Below are 21,172 nucleotides of genomic sequence, written 5' to 3' on the forward strand. Positions count from 1 at the left end.
GATTTTAAGAGATTTGTTCACAGGTGCTTAGGTGCCAATATGTTCATTGAATTATTTCTTCTAGGCTTCTTATCGAGGTATGGCAGTGGTGGAAACTGATACTTACCTTTTGTATAACCCCTATTTTAACCCCATATCAGCACAAACCACAAGGTAGTATTAACACCCCTTGCACAATGTACCACCACATTCACAAATATGGACAACAGCACTGGTGACCAGTTAAATTGTAACTTAATACATCAAATTAAATGTTTAAATAACAGGATGGCTAGATATCTGAAAATGCACTAATAAGGCCTACAGAATACAAAAGTGATTCAAGAGTCTATATATATTATATATATATATACATACAGTCCTATGAAAAAGTTTGGGCACCCCTATTAATCTTAATCATTTTTAGTTCTAAATATTTTGGTGTTTATAACAGCCATTTCAGTTTGATATATCTAATAACTGATGGACACAGTAATATTTCAGGATTGAAATGAGGTTTATTGTACTAACAGAAAATGTGCAATATGCATTAAACCAAAATTTGACCGGTGCAAAAGTATGGGCACCTCAACAGAAAAGTGACATTAATATTTAGTAGATCCTCCTTTTGCAAAGATAACAGCCTCTAGTCGCTTCCTGTAGCTTTTAATCAGTTCCTGGATAAAGGTATTTTGGACAAACAATTCAAGTTCAGTTAAGTTTGATGGTGGCTGACCATGGACAGCCCGCTTCAAATCATCCCACAGATGTTCAATGATATTCAGGTCTGGGGACTGGGATGGCCATTCCAGAACATTGTAATTGTTCCTCTGCATGAATGCCTGAGGATTTGGAGCGGTGTTTTGGATCATTGTCTTGCTGAAATATCCATCCCCGGCGTAACTTCAACTTCATCACTGATTCTTGAACATTATTCTCAAGAATCTGCTGATACTGAGTGGAATCCATGCGACCCTCAACTTTAACAAGATTCCCGATGCCGGCATTGGCCACACAGCCCCAAAGCATGATGGAACCTCCACCAAATTTTACAGTGGGTAGCATGTGTTTTTCTTGGAATGCTGTTTCTTTTTGGACGCCATGCATAACGCCTTTTTTTTTTTTTTTTTTTTTTTTTATAACCAAACAACTCAATCTTTGTTTCCAAAATGAAGTTGGCTTCTCCAAATGTGCTTTTGCATACCTCAGGCAACTCTATTTGTGGCGTACGTGCAGAAACGGCTTCTCTCTCATCACTCTTCCTGACAGCTTCTGCTTGTGCAAAGTGCGCTGTATTGTTACCGATGCACAGTGACACCATCTGCAGCAAGATGATGCTGAAGCTCTTTGGAGGTGGTCTGTGGATTGTCCTTGACTGTTCTCACCATTCTTCTTCTCTGCCTTTCTGATATTTTTCTTGGCCTGCCACTTCTGGGCTTAACAAGAACTGTCCCTGTGGTCTTCCATTTCCTTACTATGTTCCTCACAGTGGAAACTGACAGGTTAAATCTCTGAGACAACGTTTTGTATCCTTCCCCTGAACAACTATGTTGAACAATCTTTGTTTTCAGATCATTTGAGAGCGGGCTGTCCATGTTCGGCGACCATCAAACTTAACTGAACTTGAATTGTTTTGTAGAAAGAAATGGTCCAAAATACCTTCATCCAGGATCCAGGAACTGATTAAAAGCTACAGGAAGCGACTAGAGGCTGTTATCTTTGCAAAAGGAGGATGTACTAAATATTAATGTCACTTTTCTGTTGAGGTGCCCATATTTTTGCACCGGTCAAATTTTGGTTTAATGCATATTGCGCATTTTCTGTTAGTAATATTTCAGGATTGAAATGAGGTTTATTGTACTGTGTCCATCAGTTATTAGATATATCAAACTGAAATGGCTGTTGCAAACACCAAAATATTTAGAACAAAAAATGATTAAGATTAATAGGGGTGCCCAAACTTTTTCATAGGACTGTATATATATTTTCATATATTCATGTGATTTGTAAAGTGCTGCAAAATATGTTGGTGCTATACAAATAAACTTATTAATCCTCATTCCAACAATGTGAGGATCCACTATCTCACCCCAATAACACTGTACAGTCCTATACCCCAGATGAAATCCTTTCTGGACAAAGGCAGCCGCAAATTCCCCCTGTTCACCCTCAAGATACTTCTATCAATGACTTCCATCTGGTATATAACCACTCTCCTCGGGGAACCCAACTGTGGTAACATATAGCTAGTCAAAAGGGGCATTAAAACATGTTGCACACACATGCCTATTCAATAGAGAAATCAAGCATGAAGGACATTAGTAGAATATCTACATCCAAAGTAACCAAAATGTCACAATTTAATTGGTCACCGTGCGGTTGTCAGATTTGTTGTCCCCATTTCGCCATTGATTGCAAGCTCTTTTGAGCAGAGCCCTCATTTCTCTACAAGCTGAGAGAAGAAAGCAGGATAAGGCCGGGGCCCCACAGACTGGAAACGCTGCGATTTGCCCGCAGCGGAGACGCTGTGGGAAAAATCGTGGCATTGTACAGTGTAGGCAAAGTGGATGGGATTCATGCAAATCCCATACCCACTTTGCGAAAAAAAAAAATATATATATATATATATATATATATATATATATATATATATATATATATATATATATATATATATATATATATATATATATATATATATCGCAGCGCGGACACGCTGCGATTTGCAAAGCCGTTGCAGCTTTGCAAATCGCAGCATGTCAATTATAGCTACCGAAACACCGGCGGATTTCCCGTAGATATAATGTTAAGAGAAAGTCCGAAGAGGAAAACTCTGAACTTTCTCTTAAAAGCGCTGCGGAAAGAACCGTAATGCGTTCATGCAGCGGTTCTTCCTGCAGCGCTTTAGTGCTGCGGATACGGCCCGTGGGGACTTAGCCCTAGGCAGGTTTGGAGATGGTGGCTGGTAGAGGTGTCCTGCAGAAGTTTATCTATTCCCACAGCTGTATGCTTATGGCAAAGTTTAGATTGGAGTTTACTGCATGATCCATCTTTAACATATTAGGGTCACTGATTAAAATTGTAGATGGGCATACTTACAGGATGCAAGTCTAAGAAGAGAGAGTGCTGCTTCTCATTAGGATGTAAGCCATCCACAGCTTCCACAAATCCTGGATCTGCATTGTAGAAGTGGGGGAATGACAGGAAGAGAGGAGCATCTGGTAAGGACAGAAGACAAGTCATTGTTATTCAAGAAAGTATAGCTACTTTCACATTGTTCATCTGAGGATAAATTGATAAGTGCTATACGGGTGCAGCAGAATGATCCTGAAGTTCTGCAGTTGGTTAAAACTAATGAAGTCACTGGATAAAAATTTTATTGGTTTTAGAAGTCTTCTGCAATAAGATATCATATTGCAGCAGTTTAACAAATTATAACAGTTCAGGTTAACTCTGCTACATCTCTGTCCCCTGTGTAGTGTATTCGCAGCACACAAGTGTCTAGACTAAAGCCAAAAACTATTCCGGATTTACAGCAGCAGAAATAAGCACCACCACTTATGTTCAGTATAACCAGTGGATACTGAAGTCTCTGCTTTGTGCCGAGAAGACAGAAGCAGTTCTGTATTTGCGTGGGTTTCCTCCTGGTACTCTTGTTTCCTCCCTCACACCAAAGACATTCTGATAGGGAATGTAGATTGTCAGTCACTGTCCCATATAGGGCTCAAAAGGTCTGTAAAGCACTGTGGAATATGATGACGTTATACAAGTAAGCTAAATCAATATCAAATGAGCGACAGCCATCTCTGTATGCAGTCATGGAAAGGAGGCAGTCACTGGATAGCCTTGACTTTTCAGCTTAGAAAGAACAAAGATGTCAATGAATAAAGGACAGGTTATATAAATCTGTAGATGTGGAGTATCTCCAGTTTATGCACATGAGTCATGACCATAAATCAAGTTTCTCATTGCATTAGATAACCAAGAGAGTTGGTACACTGAAAAGGTTGAGTACTACAGAACTGTTTTTAAAAAGCTTTCTGAATATCTAACTGATTAAAGTCTAAGTAGTCTAAACGAATACATTCCTTGCACTGTAAATTTGATATATATAAAAAAAATAAAATAAAAACAAAACAAAAAAAAAACAAAAAAAACACCTGAGTCTTCAGTAGATGAAACTTTTTTTAATGGCTAACTCAATGATGACAGAATATAACGTTTCGAAGCTCTTTGGCTTCTTCTTCAGATATAACTAAGAACAATTTCTGAAGGCTGCATATTTATGTACAACAGGACACAGGGATAGAATTTCAGGAGGGAGTGGGATGAGGATAAGAGGCTTATTAGTATATACATGTAAACAGTTCACAGTTCCCAGGTTCTTATCTTTATGGCTGTCGTAGGTTCAGTGATTTCTATAGCATGACATGAACCCATGTGAGAAATTCATTCCATTCTCCAGAGTGTTAAATAGGGTCATGCACTTGTATTCATGAATTCATCTGTTTCCTTGATTTAAAATTCTCTCTTAAAATCAAAAATTTCATGTCACTGGTGATATTATGATCTTCCTGGCAGAAATGCTTTGGCATGCGAAGGTCCATTCTCTGTTCTCTAATTGTATGGCAATGTGCGTTCATTCTCATTCTGAAATTTGATGTGAGTCTGCAGGGTTGGATTGATCTGCTGGATTCTAGTGAAACACTGATTCAGGTGATCCTAACAAGTTTCCCCTTGCGAGTCATGACATCTTAAATTAAATGTTAGATACACACAAACACGCACCTCGATTTACAGATGTGTCGGACATAGGAATCATTGGAGTGACATATGAAGTGTTGCAGGTGGTGTGCTCTATTTGTCAAACTGTGTAAACATTAACTTTTGGAAAAACGTGAATGACCAACTATTTTTCTTCACAAGGGGCGTTAGAGGAGAGAGGCAGGACTGGCAGAATTTTATCTGGACAGTAGCAAATCACATGTGCCAGACAGACCTTTGATCACTTTAGAACAGTTCTTAGAAATGTCTGGCAATAGGCACTGTGATTGCTAATATATTGGGGGGGATTTCTGCAAAGAGCAGAAATAGTCTGGAGGGGAGGGAAGATGGCGAGATGCGAATAAGGGAGGGGGGGCCCCCCCAACAACACACACCCATCCATGTGGATTTTCTAGTAGCACTCAGGGTAACTCTTAAGGAGTCATGACAAGTACACTTTATACTAGAAGAAGCTTTCCTTCCATGCACAATTAAATAAATTGATGACAAAGCATAACCCAAGTCCATCATACAATAGGGAACACGTGTGAGATTTCGCTTCACCAGCCAATTTTGTCTTGCATAACTCAGATATCCAGTCCAACCTTCTATCGATACTCATTAATGGAAGAACCGATGACCTTCAGTTGTAATGGCCTGCATTTTATACCACATCATGCCGTAGCTATTACAGGGGAAACGGTTGTTTGGAGACCACGACTTCATCTAGCAATAAGCTGCCACAGGATTGGCTTCTGAAAACCTGAGGTGCAACTGCAAGCCCTTATCCAAAAATCAATAAGTGCATCCCACCTACTCTGCAGCATTTATAAAGGTATATGGAGTGGCTGAAAAAATGTAGGGCTTTTTAAAAGGGCCAGAACTTGAAGCTTCAATGCAATAGATACATACCTCCTTACTAGTTAGAGAATAGGTCAGATTGGAGAATTTTTGAGAAAGTGCCTCCTAGGAAGAGCTTTCGTAGTTTGTTTGTTTTTTTAGGCTGAGGCTCCACATTGCAGAAATGCAGCTTTTTTTTGTTGCAGATTTTGCAGAATGGCTACAAAGGAATAGGAAATATAAAGGAAGCTCTTATACTTCTCCCTTTTGTTCAATCCACTCCTGGCTTTGGCTTAAAAAAACGCAGCAAAATCTGCAAAAAAAAAAAAAAAAAAAAAGAGCTGCGTTTCCACAATGTGGGGCCTCAGCCTTAATCTGCACATTAATATAATCTGGTTAGCTTTACATCCACCTATAAAATTATAGGATTGCCCTTTTAACCACCTCCATTGATCATATTAAACAATGTGAATATGCTCATATAAAAGAGTAAATCAATAGACAGCAACTGCTAAAGTTACAGACTGGTTTATGGAGTTAAATATTGCATGGCAGCTATATAGGAAAGTGAAAAAAAGGAAATACAGGGTGATTTAAGACACTAAAACCCTGGTCCACCTGTGGGTGGTTTAGAGTCCCTAATTACCATGAGATTCCCTTTAAATAAAATCTCATCTACTTCAAAAGATACGCTGTGTTTTACAGTCCCAGCAAATGCCAAAAAGGCTTCATTTTTACAGCTTGAAGCCCTTGTCTATAGGGTCTGTCCACCTTCTACAGCAAGATCATACACTACTATATATTGGCCTAATAAAATGGCACATCACTTCAGGGATTACTTTAGCCTGCAAGAAACAGCCTCCTCTCCCATTCTGTGGGTACTAATGTCATTTGGCATGTCCAAAACTTCCCCAGCATTGTGGCTGTGTACTTTATGGTACACAAGATGAGAATTTGTCCATAGCCTCTATTTGTGCCCAATATAAATGCCTGTACAGCAAGTTTGAAGCTAGAGTGGAGTGTCTTATTAATATCTGTTGTGAAGGGAGGCAGCAAAAGTTTTTTTAATTTAGAAAAAACACACACACACACACACACACACACACACACACACACACACTTTACTTCAAAGATTGAGCAGGACCTTTTTCCAATAGCTGCCTGCCATGGAAACGAATGGAACAATTTTTGGCAGATTGAACGGCAAAAATGCCACTGTATGAGCCTATTGTAAGGGTGCATTCACAACTGTATTGTGGACTTTATGAAATGCGATGCCACACACACACACACACACACACACACACACACACACACACACACACACACACACACACACACTTTTTCCTACAGCTCTTTTCTGCTGTGGCCCGCTACTTGGGTACTTAGCCTTAAAGTCTGTTCATATGGAGTAGGAAAAAAGGCAGACATTAAGGTTTAGTATTATATAAATTTAGTAGAAACACCACAAAGTAGATGGGAGGGGTGGGGTATGTGGAGGAGAAGTAAATAAAATTATATATACGTACTAAACCGACAGGAACTAACGTTCATCACGCCAGAAGCTACACATGGGCAAAATCCCTCATTTGGAGGATAGTCTGATCCATTTGCAAAAAGATAGTTTGGGGCAGTGTATCGGTAGGTCGGTATACCGCGAAATGATTCTTCTTTTTCAAACACCAATTTCATAGATCTGTAATTTAAAAAATAAGTAAGGAGTATGGAAATGTTTTTTTTTTTTTTTTTCAATGGAAAAAAAAGTAAGTCACTTTAGCCGAAGGCCTCACACCATAAACACATTGTTGAATTTCTGTCAGGGAAATTCAGCAGTAAGTCATCCTGAAAACCACTGCAGAAATAGATGGGGATTTTCAGGTTAGTCATATTATGTCTAATCTGGTGATATTACTGCCTGTGTGTCCCCTGCCTAAGGGCAAGTTCAGATGGGGTTTTGTGGATCAGAACCTGAGGCGGAGGCCCCAAGACGACTTGGCCTGAAGAATGAGCATCTTGCTTCTTTTTTGCGGGAGTTGGAAGAAACGGCTCCCGGAATAAACTCCTGAGCGGCTCCCATTGATTTCAATACGGCCTCAAAATCCTGACCAAAAAACTCTGTGTGAACTTACCCTAAGGACCTAAGGCTAGTATCACAGACAACACTAACAAGCCAGAAGTAAATCCAGCAGAAAAGTAGTAGTAAAAGTCTTTCCTTTACATCATTTTGAATCCACTTTGGCTTAAAAACTGCATCCAATACAATTACAAAACCTGAAAATTATTTTTTTTTTTTAAACAAGAAAAGCCGACTGCTGTTAAGTCATCTCACAATTGCACATCTAATAGAGCATAGCAAGTCACTGACTGATGCAACAAAACCGTCCGCCCTTTGAGCAGCAAAAGATTGAGAGACTTTAGATGTGAAAATTACAGATGGCACAACCAAATTCTTAATTTGGAAACTTGTGAAATCTGATATTTCTGTCTAGTTGTCACTTCAGGGAATTATATCCATTTATGCGACTACTACAACTACAAGGTCATAGAATGGACTAATTTTCCTATGAAATCATACAGTTTCCACATATCTGAAGTCTTTCAATAACTTTTAATATAGCTATATAGAACGTACACACAAAGTCAGCCTTCATGTTAACATTGAAATGTCCATTTAAAAGGTCATATCCTGCATCAGATGATACACTGGTAACTTCAAGGGCAGATGCTCTCATTGTCAGGACTGTTCGCTATTTGGTATAAATTGAAAGCTTTGCTAACCAGATCCTACTAGATCCAAGCCAGTCTCTCCCTCACCTGCATGCATCAGGACTGTAAAATTCTAAAGGTTGTGAAGGGGTCCGGAAAGGGGGCCACATCTGACCAGCTGTGCCATTGATCATATTGGCTTCCTCACTATTCCAATAAGTAACCTAGAATCAGACAACATACATTTAAAAATAGGCATAACATTTGGTAATGCAAATTGGCAATTTATTCAATTCATTTATATTCGGCTTGGCTCTGCTATATATGTTATAGACAAAAAAAAAAAAAAAAAAAAAACACTAAATAAATAGGATAATTTGTTCAATAAGTAGGGAAAGTAAAATGTCCAACTCACTAGCGACAAGCTCTGTAAGACATTGCAGATTATATTGGAGCTATATAGACAAAAGGTTATTATATAGAAGAGAAAGGAATCGGTCATGTATGTACATAGGTATTATACACAGTCTATTGCTTCTTCACTACCTCTTTGAGTCCATTCCATGTATCTACCATTTGGACCTTGCTGATATCTTCTACCCCGGTGTTCACCGTAAAAACACCAGTGTTTGAATTATTGAACTGGCGAGAGAGAAAAAAAAAAAAAAAAAAACACGTTATTTGTCACATTGACGGTTTTTGCAGACAGCAGCTTTAAACTAATTTCTCTAAAAGAAACTTTGCTTACATCTGCAAACAAGCCAAACTTCCCTTTGAAGGGCAACATTCCAGGAAGCAATGTATTTATTAGATCCAGGAATGGATCATTGTAGCCCCACAATATCTCTTTTACAGTACGGTTCATGAACGGCTCTTGCTTATACATAACAAATGCAGCATTGAGCATGATTTTAACAGGAAATGATAAATCCTTTGCCATCAGTGAAGAAATCTATGGAGAAAAAAAAAAAAAAAGTTAAGGATATCACTTTTGTTTAATCGATAGCACTAACTTGACATACTAGTCAAGTGTGATAATTAAAAGTCAGACACTAGTATGTATTTTGTAATACCCACAGCTTCATCTGCAGGTCAGAGTGGAAGTTAAAGAATTTCTAGATCTGGATTCTATTTTTAACTGGAATATTTAAAATGTACATTATATATAGTGTTCACAAAACAAAGGCTCTACCACCTGTGTATATAAATAGACGTTACCATAACAAGAATATTAGGGACCAATAAATAATCATCTTCATGTCCAGTTGACCTATCAGGATCAAACTGAAAAGTTCTCAATTCCACAAATGATACGGTTCCATTTTCATGAAAGGTTATGTTGGTTTTCTGCTTCCGCTCTCTGCAAAAGAAGACATATGGGTTTTAGGCAGTTAAAAATGTACACCTCTGCACTCCAGCACCACACTAGAATGTTACTTTTAGGCCAGGGCCCCAGAGGATGGAAACGCCACAATTTGCCCGTGGCAGAAACGCCATGGGGGGGGGGGGGGACGCAGTGTTTTACAGTAATGGCAAAGTGGATGGGATTTCAGCAAACCCCATGCCCACTTGGCAAAAAAAGAAAAAAAAAAGTGGTGCGGACATGCCACGATTTCCAAAACTGGTGCATTTTTGGAAGTCGCAGCACGTCAATTATACTTATGGAAATGTCAGCGGTTTCCCCATAGGCATAATTGTAACAGAAAGTCCGCACAGGAAGACTCCATGAACCTTCTGTCTGAAGCGCTGCAGGAAGAACCACGATGCGATGTCGCCACGGCTTTTCTTGCAGCGCTTTATTGCTGTGGGACATTGTGTGGAGCCTTAGCCTTAAACTGCATTAGCCACAGTATGTACCCCCTCCTTTTCTTCATTTTACAGAAGAGCTCTATTTTGTACCCTTTGTAACATTTTTACCAAAAAGACCCCTATGCCAAAATGACAATTAGAGCTGGCTATGCAGATTAGAAGTTTGTCAGTTGAAATGACAAATATCAGCTTACAGTCAGTCATGATAATATTGTTTATCTTGTTTGTTAGCTTTTTTTCCCTCCCCTTTTTCAGGTTTTCACTCCTTTTTTCTCCCACCGCAGGGAACGTTTATATAAAAAAAAAAAAAAAAAAAAAAAAAAAAGAAAGTTTGACTGTGCTGGATAATTTGGTCTAAAATATCAGAATTTTTCCGCTTTTGAGTTTAAGTTTAATTGCTAAGGTGGTATACACAAGCATGTTTTTAATCGAAAAGCGGAGAGGCAGCACACAGGCTGTACATAGTCATATCACCATAAGAACAGAATGAGCTATAAATCAGCCATAAGTCATGGCAAGAATATGCATGTCTTTTCATAACAAATGTGTACCAATTGAAATGGCCAGTGTTAGGTCATTTCAGAATACTGTGGCCCTGAACAGCCCTTATCTTCAGCTCCATTAAACTTAACTGAAAGCATAATCCTAACTGTGCTTGCAAGATAATCATTTGCTGGACAGCTATCTCATCTGATAACCCCTTATGCACTGCTCAACTGTGTAAGTGTACTGAATGGGAGAGGGGAGAAAGCCAGTGTCAGACCCCTCTGGTGTTGGCTTATGTAACAAAGGGTAAATCCAGGTGCCCAATCCTTCTCTACCCCAACAACTACTATCAGGGTAGAGTTTAGAGTTCTCCATACACATTAAGTTGTTAAGCAGTCCCACCAACACCGGTGGATTTGGCTGACACTCATTTAAAAGATGGCCAGATAAAGCTTAAGACGAGTGCCCCATGTGGCGTAAACATTTTACAGTCACTGCAAAGTGGATGGGATTTCACAGAATTCCATCAGCACATTTCAGAAAATACACACAGCAGAAATGCTGCGAGTTTTGGAAATTGCAGCATGTCAATGATACCTACAAGAAAAAGTTGGTGGTTTTTCCTATAGGTAGAATGAAGCAGGGATCAACCACATTCCCCAGCTTCATGTCCCCCCCCCCCCACCTACATCGGCCCCAGAGTAGTTGGACTCACCTTGCCATGCTCCCCCGCCACTCTCTCCGCTCGCTCGCTGCACAGAGGTGTCGGCCAGCTGGCTGCGTATGGCAGGTAGACTGCAATACAGGCACCGGTATTCGGCAATGCACTGTATAATACCGGCGCCTCTATTGAAGTCTACCTGCAATACAGGCGCACGCCTGACAGGCCAGGGAGGCTGCGCGAGGCTCCGGCTGTCATAGCAACCTGATGTCGGCCCTCGCTCTGCCTCATATATGCCACACGCAGCCAGCCGCCCGACACCCATGTTCAGCGAACGAGCGGAGAGAGCGGCGGGGGAGCATGGCAAGGTGAGTCCAACTACACTGGGGCCGATGTAGGGGGGACATGAAGCTGGGAACAGAGATGGGGGGGGGGGGTCAAGAAACTGGGGGCAGACATGGGAGGACAAGAAATATATGTGGTTCAGCGCCACCGCCAATGAAGTCGTGGGTAACTGCTAATAGTAGCATAAGAGGGAGTCATGAATAAAAGCAGCAATACAGGTGTTGTGCTTGTTATATGAACAATTCTGTACCTGTAAACATAAGGCCCACGTTCTTCCAGCCTTGGCTTCTCTCCTGAGAGAACTTCTTTAGGATTCATCACTTCAAACACATGGATAGACATGAAGAAGGGCACTGGCAGATCCCTCCACATTTCATAGGCAAAGCCACTTTTGGGATCTATGCGGACATTCTGCAAAGAAAAAAAAAAAAAATAGATAAATATATATATATATATATATATATATATATATATATATATATATATATATATATATATATATATATTCATACACCTACTATGTATCCACTTTTTTGAGTATATATATATATATATATATATATATATATATATATATATATATATATATATATATATATATATATCCACTTCTTTTCAAATTCATAGAAAAGTGGCAGAGAACCCATGGAGAGTGTGGAGCTTTCCCGTATGAAAGCAATCATGTTTTTGTAACCTATTTTTAACCGATGACTGAATACTTCATGGAAGTTATTTATTATGTTATTAAATGGGGTTGTGCAGGAATAGAAAAACATGCCTGCTTTCTTCCACAAACAGTAGCAAGCCTATCTACAGCATTACAGCTCAGCTCCACTGAAATCAATGGGCCTTAACTACAATATCACATGGAAACTGGATGTGTGGTGTCTTTTTTGGTGAAAAAAAAAAAAAAAAAAAAATTGCCATGTTATTCTAAATGGGATAACCCCTTTAATATATTAGAGATAGATAGATATCTTTGTGTCTCTGGGCAAAACAGAAATAAAACAAGTTTTCTTAGCACCCCAAGTTGGGTACATCAGCACAGACCCTTTCCACGTGGATTTCACAGGTCATTGTGGAAATATGGTCCCATCTTTACTAAACTACTTTTAATGCAGTATCAAAGGCTTCTAGATTAATACAGTATTGAGACAAAGGCCTATACTAGTTTTCTTTCCAACATGGGAAGACTTCTGTACATATGGCGTACATATGTCTGTCTTTCTCGACACCCTACAAGTGCTTCATTTGGGTTTTTACACATTGGAGTCATACAATGCGTGGTAAAAACCTAAATGCCTTACCATACAGGTTTTTGTCCTTCACCTGTACAAGCAGTATGGACAATCTGAAACACAGCCATAGTAGTTCACTATACAATTATGCATGGTTCTGAAGTGGGGTTCTTGGCTACATGGCAAAAAAACAGTATGTATACAGAGACTCATTACAGGTATGCTGACTAGAGACTAAATTTAGAGATCTGCTGTTCAACCTACTGACAGCTAAAAGTACATTGCAGATTAGCCATTGCTGGTTATATAGTGGCTAACCAGCTGCAATAGGTATTCCCAAGGCCAGGCCCCACGTTGCAAAGATGCAGCATTTTACATTACCTGCAAAGGGGACATGATTCTGCCTTGTCCCATTCGCACACCAAAAAAAAAAAAAAAAAACACACCCACACACACACCCACCTGTAGCAAAAGTGCTACCATTTCAAATATGGTCATGATTTTTTAAAATCAAAGCAAGTCATTTATACCTACAGAAACACTGTCATTTTTCTGTATAGGTATAATAGGGGCAGAAAGTCTGCAGAGGAAAACTATGGCTAGTGATGCAGCTGAAATATAATGTGGCAATAAATTTGTATGTAGATTTGTCTTCCACAGAAACAAGCTGAATCAGGTGAATCATACACACAGCCCTATTGTTCCACAAGGTCATAGGAGACTTACAACCGAGAACTATACAGAACATCCACAAATTGATACATTAAACTTCAGCAAAAATACTGAACTTGTTTAATGTATTAAAACAAACAGCTAAAAGATAACAATAGGAGGAACACTGAGAAAGTATAGATCTGTAATAAAGAGATTCAGGAAACAGCAAAAACACCCTATACATATGATACTTACAGGTCCAAGTCTATCCTTAAAATGATAGCTTAGCCATGAAATGACTTTTTTAAAAATCACATTTTCATACTAAACATATTTAAGACCTTCCGTATCACCAAATGTTTGATCCACCACAACAATTCTTACAAAGTCCATATAGTATGAGAATATATATATATATATATATATATATATATATATATATATATATATATATATATATATATATATATATATATATATATATATATATATACACACACACACACACATACATACACAGTTGCAGCTCACCTCTGAAATTCTAAGCAATAATACATCGAGAAAGTTAAAGTGGGGACAAAGGGACTAATCTGATGGTGGTGGACATGTGAACCATATAGAATAGATCATATTATAATGGAGCATATATCACATTAGTACCCCAGTAGAGGGTCTTATGAGCAGAGGGATATTAAAATACCTGTTTTTTTTTGTTTGTTTGTTTTTTTTTTAACAATAGACCTGCAAATCCGTTTCTAATCTAGATTTTCATACAGATGATACAGTTAAGCTCATTTCAGACAACTAGCCTCAAATATTCCTATTTTTGTATTGAAAGAAGCACATTACAGGTTTTCAGAGTGGGATCCTAAACCATCTGAGATTGGAGAGTCAATGTGAGTGCTCTGTTGGATATCATTTTCCCTACCTGTGAGTAACAGGAGTGTATGAGGGAATAGTAGTACTCGACACCTATTAGGGCTAGTTCACACGGGGCTCCGCGTGAACACATTCCGTCGAGGCTTTCCGCACAGATTAGGCCCAAATGAATGGGCATAGTCTGGATGGTGTTATCGCAAGGTCGCAAAAAAAAAAAAAAAAAGAAGGGGAACGCTAGCGGTCTACATAGACCTCTACTGTGAGGGGGTGGATTTTGAGGTGAATCCGGCGTCAAAATCTGCCCCCTCTTGCCCCGTGTGAACTAGCCATTAAACAGATATTCTTTGATACTATTCGATCATGTGGTTTATCACAATTTTTTTTAAAGATTTTTTTTTAATTTTCCACATTCTCTAGATAAAAATAAGTGAGAATCCATAGACAATGGAGGGGACACCACAGATTTCTACTGGAGAGTTTAAGGCATGTCCAGTGACGTCTACAAGCTTGAAAAAAGCTAAATAAAAGTGTGAAGAGAAAGGGGGAAGGTATGAAAACCTGTTTCTTCTGTGAAGTCTTGAAAACTATAGAACATATCACATAATCTACTACTATGCAGTAAATTATTTTTTTTTCTCTCTTTTAAATGCACACACCATACAACTAACCACTTTCTTTGAAAACCCACAGACCTGAAAACCTAGAAGATCTATATTAATAAGCTGGAAAGAGCCAGCAGCGACAAAATTCATTCTTAAGAGGTGTAGCAGCATTTCTTTCTCCTCTGGTTCCTTAGAATCTTGACAATGAACCATATTTAGAATGTCGTCGCAGATAAAAGGCAGTACTGTGCCAACAAGAGGCTGATCTTTTGGTACTTGACAGGCTATTGGACAGAGCTACGTTTCTGTGTCATGCCATAGTCATATGAACCAATTATAGAGGCAAGATGTCATTCAGAAAGTTTTGTCGTGTTTAAGCAAGGCTTAGTAACAATAGTACACAGTGATCATAAGAGAATCTCACCACTAGCAGTGCCCCACCCTCCACTCACACCCATATGTGATAACTAGGTAGGCAACACTACAACACGGACTCCAAAACACAAGACGTTAACTCCCAAGAGGAATGCTAAACAGATTACATGGTCTTCTAAAATACTGATGTACAGCGTTCCTCTCAAATCAAGTGATTTTTCACTTTTTCCTTCTTCCCAAGTTATTTGCATTCACAAGTTTCAATATGAAGAATATTAGCTAAACACAAATGAGATGCTCTGATACTAGCCCATAGAAATCTAACCACCAAGTGATGCAGGAGAGCCACAGAGGCCAGGATTTCCTCATGCTGCCCTGCAATAACATCCAATCTAACAGTAACCCCACATTCACATGATTTGTTGGACAGATTTACCAGCTTGAACAGTATGCCAGGAGAGGGACTCCCAGAAACATTGTTCTGCACTATAGTTTGTGTAGGACAGTATGTCACAGAGCCAGGGACTCCTAGTATGTCAAGAGAGGTCATTATTCCGCTGTACTCTTCCCTGGTCAGACCACACCTGGAATACTGTGTACAGTTCTGGGCACCTCAATTCAAGAAAGACATCGATATATTGGAGCAAGTCCAGAGAAGAGCAACCAAAATGGTGGAAGGTCTGCAAACCATGTCCTATGAGGAGCGGCTAAAAGAACTGGGATTGTTTAGTTTGCAGAAGAGAAGGCTGAGGGGAGATTTAATAGTCTACAAATATCTGAAAGGTAGTCACAGTGCAGAGGGATCTCCCCTATTCTCATTAGCACAAGGAAGTACAAGAAGCAATGGGATGAAACTAAAGGGAAAGAAATACAGATTAGACATTAGGAAAAACTTTCTGACAGTGAGGGTAGTGAGAGAGTGGAATAGGCTGCCACGGGAGGTGGTGGGCGCTCCATCAATGGAAATCTTCAAGCGGAATCTGGATAAACATATAGCTGGGGTGATTTAGGAAAACCTGCACTCGCAGGGGGTTGGACCCGATGGCCCTTGAGGTCCCTTCCAACTCTACCATAAGAATAAGAATATATAACTATTACTGGGAGCCCCTCTCCTGGCATACTGTTTAAGCTGGTAAATCTGGCCAACACATGGACCCAGTTTCACAGTGAAACTCAGTCACTTGAATGCAGGGAAAGGCTCTGGTCACATATGGTGGTTCATTGTGGGGCCTCTGAAGTGCAATATCCCACAGCAGACTTGCCAGAGGCAAAAAAAAAACAAAAAAAAACAAAAAAAAAACAACCTCAGTGGCTAAAGTACCCTTGATATCCATTATATTAAATTATTATTTTATTATATTATTATTTTATTATTATTTAAATTCCACATGATTTATATGCGATGTACTTGAAATGAATGGAAGGGGTAAAATTTACAGAACAAAGTTTGTTAGGTTTTTTTCCTCCTAAGTGAATCACATACCACCCCCACCAATAACCCTTTTCTTTTAAAATTTCAACATGCCAGAGGTTGCACAAGAAGTTGGAACAGCAGCCAACAGCGGCATACAAGACCCTGAAACATATTACAGACAACTGCTGAATTTGTCAGGTCAAAGACAAAGAGGATACTGCAAACACAAGCAAGAAAATTCTTCCATAGATCACTTGGCTAAGTGGCAACGAACACAGAAGGGCAAAAAAAAAAAAAAGCCTCAGTACTAATAGAGCTCCATACAAATTAAACTATAATTTATGGCTTCATACAAATAACAGATGTAATATTTGAAGCCCAAGGCCAAAGTATGTGGCTCCTTTTACAACAATGACTGTATACTATGAGCTGAGACAATCACACTTATATAGTTTTGTAGTTACTATTGGATTAGTGTCAGTTGCTTTGCAATGGTTAAACCAACCTCATGCTGATTTTATATTAGACCATGGGCAGTCGTATAACATTTAGGCATTAGAAGTTATTGCATTACTATCAGGAGACCAGAGCTTCACGAGTACAGATTGCAGTTGTTCAGCTGCTGCAGACTCGCAGGATATCCCACTGAAAGAGCAGCAGCAGTATCGTAAATAAAAATTAAAAATACTATTCACATGCTGAACTTTTCAAGGAATTAAAAATATATGTACGCCTGCTTATAATGGGGTTCCAACAGGTTCAGGAATGGCTACATCCCTGTTAGACACAAAGAAATTGAGGCCAAGTACAAAAGATGCCTGCTCAGTTCTAGTACACATTAGGGTAAGTTCATACGGGGTTTTTTGGATCGGAACCTGAGGTGGAGGCAGTCTCAGGTTCTGATCCAAAAGCCGGGTAGCCGCAACTAAAAGCCGGTGCACTGCACTGGCATCCAGCAGCGCGCTTCGCTTCGAACTAGGCCCAGTGAATGGGCCTAGTCCGGAGGAGGGAGTGTGAGAGCCTACAACTACAAGAATGCATTGCATCAGCTAAGGCAGCAGGAAGCTACACCAAGTAAACAAATGCAAAACATGCTAGGCGCTCCCAGAGAAACCCAGACATCACTCAAAATACCGCTAAAAGGTATTTGGGTGAACTTATTAACCCTGTAATAGCACTAACAAACTTTATACAAAAATAAATAAAAATTTTGTACCTGGAAAACACTTTTAAGGAAGTGTGTAGGGTATGTATAGTAGAGGATATAAGACTGTTGGCTGTGTTTTTCCTGTTGTAGGTCTGAGATTCGATCCTTTGGGGTACAATCCTCTTTTAGACCTCACCGGGACATATACAAGGTTGAGTTTTAATTTTTATTAGGTTTCTCACAGATACATCACTGAATGCTTGGCGGGGGGGGGGGGGGGGGGGGGATAGGGAAGTGAGGGGCAAATGCTTTATGAATAAAGTGCAGGGCAGAAATAGCACAAACGGCTTAATAAGTGGCCCAGTGTGTATGTGCATCTCTTGAGACCCTGGAAAATGGCAGTATCCAGACCAGCAGTGGGATCAGTGTGGGAGACTGCGTTTTTTTTTTTTGTTTGTTTTTGTTTTTTGTGTCCCATTCGGAGGTCCAAACTCCCTGGTGGAAACCGATGGGGTCTACTGGACACATTTAGTGTACAGGGTATTATGAAACAAAGTTAAAGTAGAAGAGGAAGTATGGTGAATCTTCTGTTTTCCAGCATGACAAATGACTGGTCACACATTGGCTGATCATAACCTCTATGCTCAAATTGATTTTTTTTTTTTGATCCAAAACAATCTTAGCATGCAGTTTTATAGTTCATTGGCTTCATCAAGACTTCCTTATTTCAGGGAGTGAAGTAAACAGAACATGAGGAAAAAAAAAAAAAAAAAAAAACAAAAACACAATTCTGCACATTATACTACCGCATGTGAAATACCATGACTTCCACTTAGGTCCTTATCATACAATTATGTAGGAAAAAAAAAAAAATCCATAAAGTAGTGAAAGCAAAAACTCTCCAAGAATAATGGGACAAGGAATATAGCAAAAGAATATGTGCCAATAATAGATAAAGCGTGTTGTACACGTGTGAAATGAATGCAGCATGAACAGCACATTCCCTGCACGTAACACAGATAAAAGCTGGAGGAGCCCGGCAGTATAGCTTGTAACTAAACTTACAACTGCTAGACATTGAAGTGCACAGCAGAATAGTGAGCTGTTAATAGAAGACTGACATCTGAACCATTAATACGTGAAGAAATGTGGTGAAGGGGACATATCCCTTTCAAGTATCCCCCTTTAAAAAGGGACAGTCTATGATGACCTAAATCTAAGTTCTTGAAAATTACTTTGGTTACTGATGGCATGCTCCTTTTAATCCATTGATGACTGATACATAGCATATAAAATATACAGAGGCAGAATTAAAAATCATAGGCATAACTAAAATCTGCTACATACGTTATGCTGCATGTGAACAATGACCAAGCCCCCGTGCCCATTATATCAGGAGAGGAGTTCATAAAATGCAACACAGGACACGTTTGATATACTTGCCAAAAAGCTTTCCTCAACATTGCATATATGACTACTAGTTTTGGATGGAAGGGGGTATATTTTGATGGCCAGGGGTCAATAGGTCCTATGTTTCTGATTGCCATTGATTTCCCAGAGACTTAGCAATGCTCCTTAAAACAAATTGCTTAATTTTCTTATTTTAATAGGCAGAAAATAAAACTATTTCTAATACAGCTTTGCACAACATGTGGCCTCAGCCAAAAACTTAATTTTATAAGGTGGGTGGGGAGGGGGTTGTTGGGGGCAGTGGCTTATATCAGCCAATAGCTGGCAAGTTTGAATGAAACAGACGTCTTCTGAAAACCAAAGACATTGCAAAATATAGATAATGGACTGACTTGAGATTTGATGGCCATCGCATAAGGCGGCAAGAGTTCAGATTTCAGAAACCTGGAACGAAGCTTTTGTAAAGCTATTATGAGCACACTAGATCTGTCAGGCTTCCTTCTAATACACACATTATGGCAGTATTTGGGTGGCTTGTGAAGACTCCATGAAACTCCGGTCATCCAACCCCTCCACCACCAGTAAAAGGCTCCACATCTTGCATTTATACTGTATATTATATATGGCATGGATTGCTCTTATAAAAACTGCACCATTAATAATGCATTTATTTAATCCCTATTGCCCTTCAGATATCACAGAGCCTAAATAACGTTGTATAAATCAGTCATTTGTAGAACCTACAGTGTACTGGGAACTGTATCCAGACATCCTACATGCAATGAGAGTCTTGGATCAGTTTTCAGTATTCCATTGTCAGTAACATCAAGTCAGTAGGAAATGGTTAAACAATCCCTAATAATAAATCATGATAGAGATACATATTAAATATATGTGCATATTTTCAGGAGATTGCAGTGACATCAATTCTAACAAGTCTACATTTGTAACATTTGCTTGCAAAATGCCACGTAACTGGCTACAACTGTTGTGCTTTTTTCAGGTCCACACAATAATTTGTGGTTTCAAGAATTGAAGGCCAGTGGAATCAAAGAGAAAAATGAAGTATACATGATACACATTTATAGGTCCAGAGCTAAAGGGGGGAAAAAAAAAACAAAAAAAACAAAAACAAAGCATCTCCTGTGTTATGGGGACAAATTTATTGCATTTATGATTTGTTTGTGGGTTGTTGTTTTTTTTTTTTTTTTTTTTTTTTTGGGGGGGGGGGAATCTTTCTGACCTACTTTTTTGTTTTAGCGAGATTGGAGAAAATAGGGCGGCACAGTATGCAGGGAGGAGGAGGGCAGACTGAGCACAAGCACTGGAGGGGTGGAATAAGAGGTATGACCCAAGGGGGTGCTGGGAAGCCCTGGGGAAACCCAGGGTGCTCCAGGAGCTCATTTACATAAAGTTATTGACCAGGATTACAATGGAACGGCGGGGAGAATAAAAAAAAAAAAAAAAAAAAAAAAAAAAAAAAAAAAGTAGTAGTAGAGTAGCTTTTTCAAAGGCTATTCAGGCATGTCTTTATCTCAAAACCACTGACACAAATGAGAGACTCCCTTTAAATAGCAATAGCTAGTGCATTGGAGGGGAAAAAAAAAAAAAAAAAAAAAATAACACACATGGAATCGGTTGATAAGCAATCTAGGAATGGGTTTTTTAGTTGGCCATTAGATGGTTGGCTGAACCACCAAAATTAGACATGTTGTGGCCAAACCAGTCAATGTGTAAGGTAACCACCCAATGGTAGTGGTCAGGAGAAGATAAGGATCTGGTATTTAATTTTCAACTGCTCAACCCCTTTGCACTCCAAGAGATAAGCCATTGCCAGTGCCCATACATTGCTTAGCAAATTCA

General features: G+C 39.2%; 1 protein-coding gene across 2 annotated transcripts in view; it reads right to left on the minus strand.

Moving 5' to 3' along the window:
• The window catches only part of SCARB1 (scavenger receptor class B member 1), a 59,781-nt gene that overhangs the window by 18,220 nt on the left and 20,389 nt on the right, over positions 1–21,172 (minus strand). For both annotated transcript variants that reach the window (XM_075275021.1, XM_075275013.1), the window contains exons 2-8: positions 11,841–12,001; positions 9,508–9,649; positions 9,038–9,241; positions 8,836–8,931; positions 8,398–8,513; positions 7,113–7,279; positions 3,079–3,197 (exon numbers count right to left, since the gene is read on the minus strand). In XM_075275021.1, the coding sequence (XP_075131122.1) occupies positions 3,079–3,197; positions 7,113–7,279; positions 8,398–8,513; positions 8,836–8,931; positions 9,038–9,241; positions 9,508–9,649; positions 11,841–12,001 (1,005 nt within the window). The remainder of the gene's footprint in view (positions 1–3,078; positions 3,198–7,112; positions 7,280–8,397; positions 8,514–8,835; positions 8,932–9,037; positions 9,242–9,507; positions 9,650–11,840; positions 12,002–21,172) is intronic.

The sequence above is a fragment of the Leptodactylus fuscus genome, chromosome 1 (assembly GCF_031893055.1).
Source record: "Leptodactylus fuscus isolate aLepFus1 chromosome 1, aLepFus1.hap2, whole genome shotgun sequence".
NCBI classification, from domain to species: Eukaryota; Metazoa; Chordata; class Amphibia; order Anura; family Leptodactylidae; genus Leptodactylus; species Leptodactylus fuscus.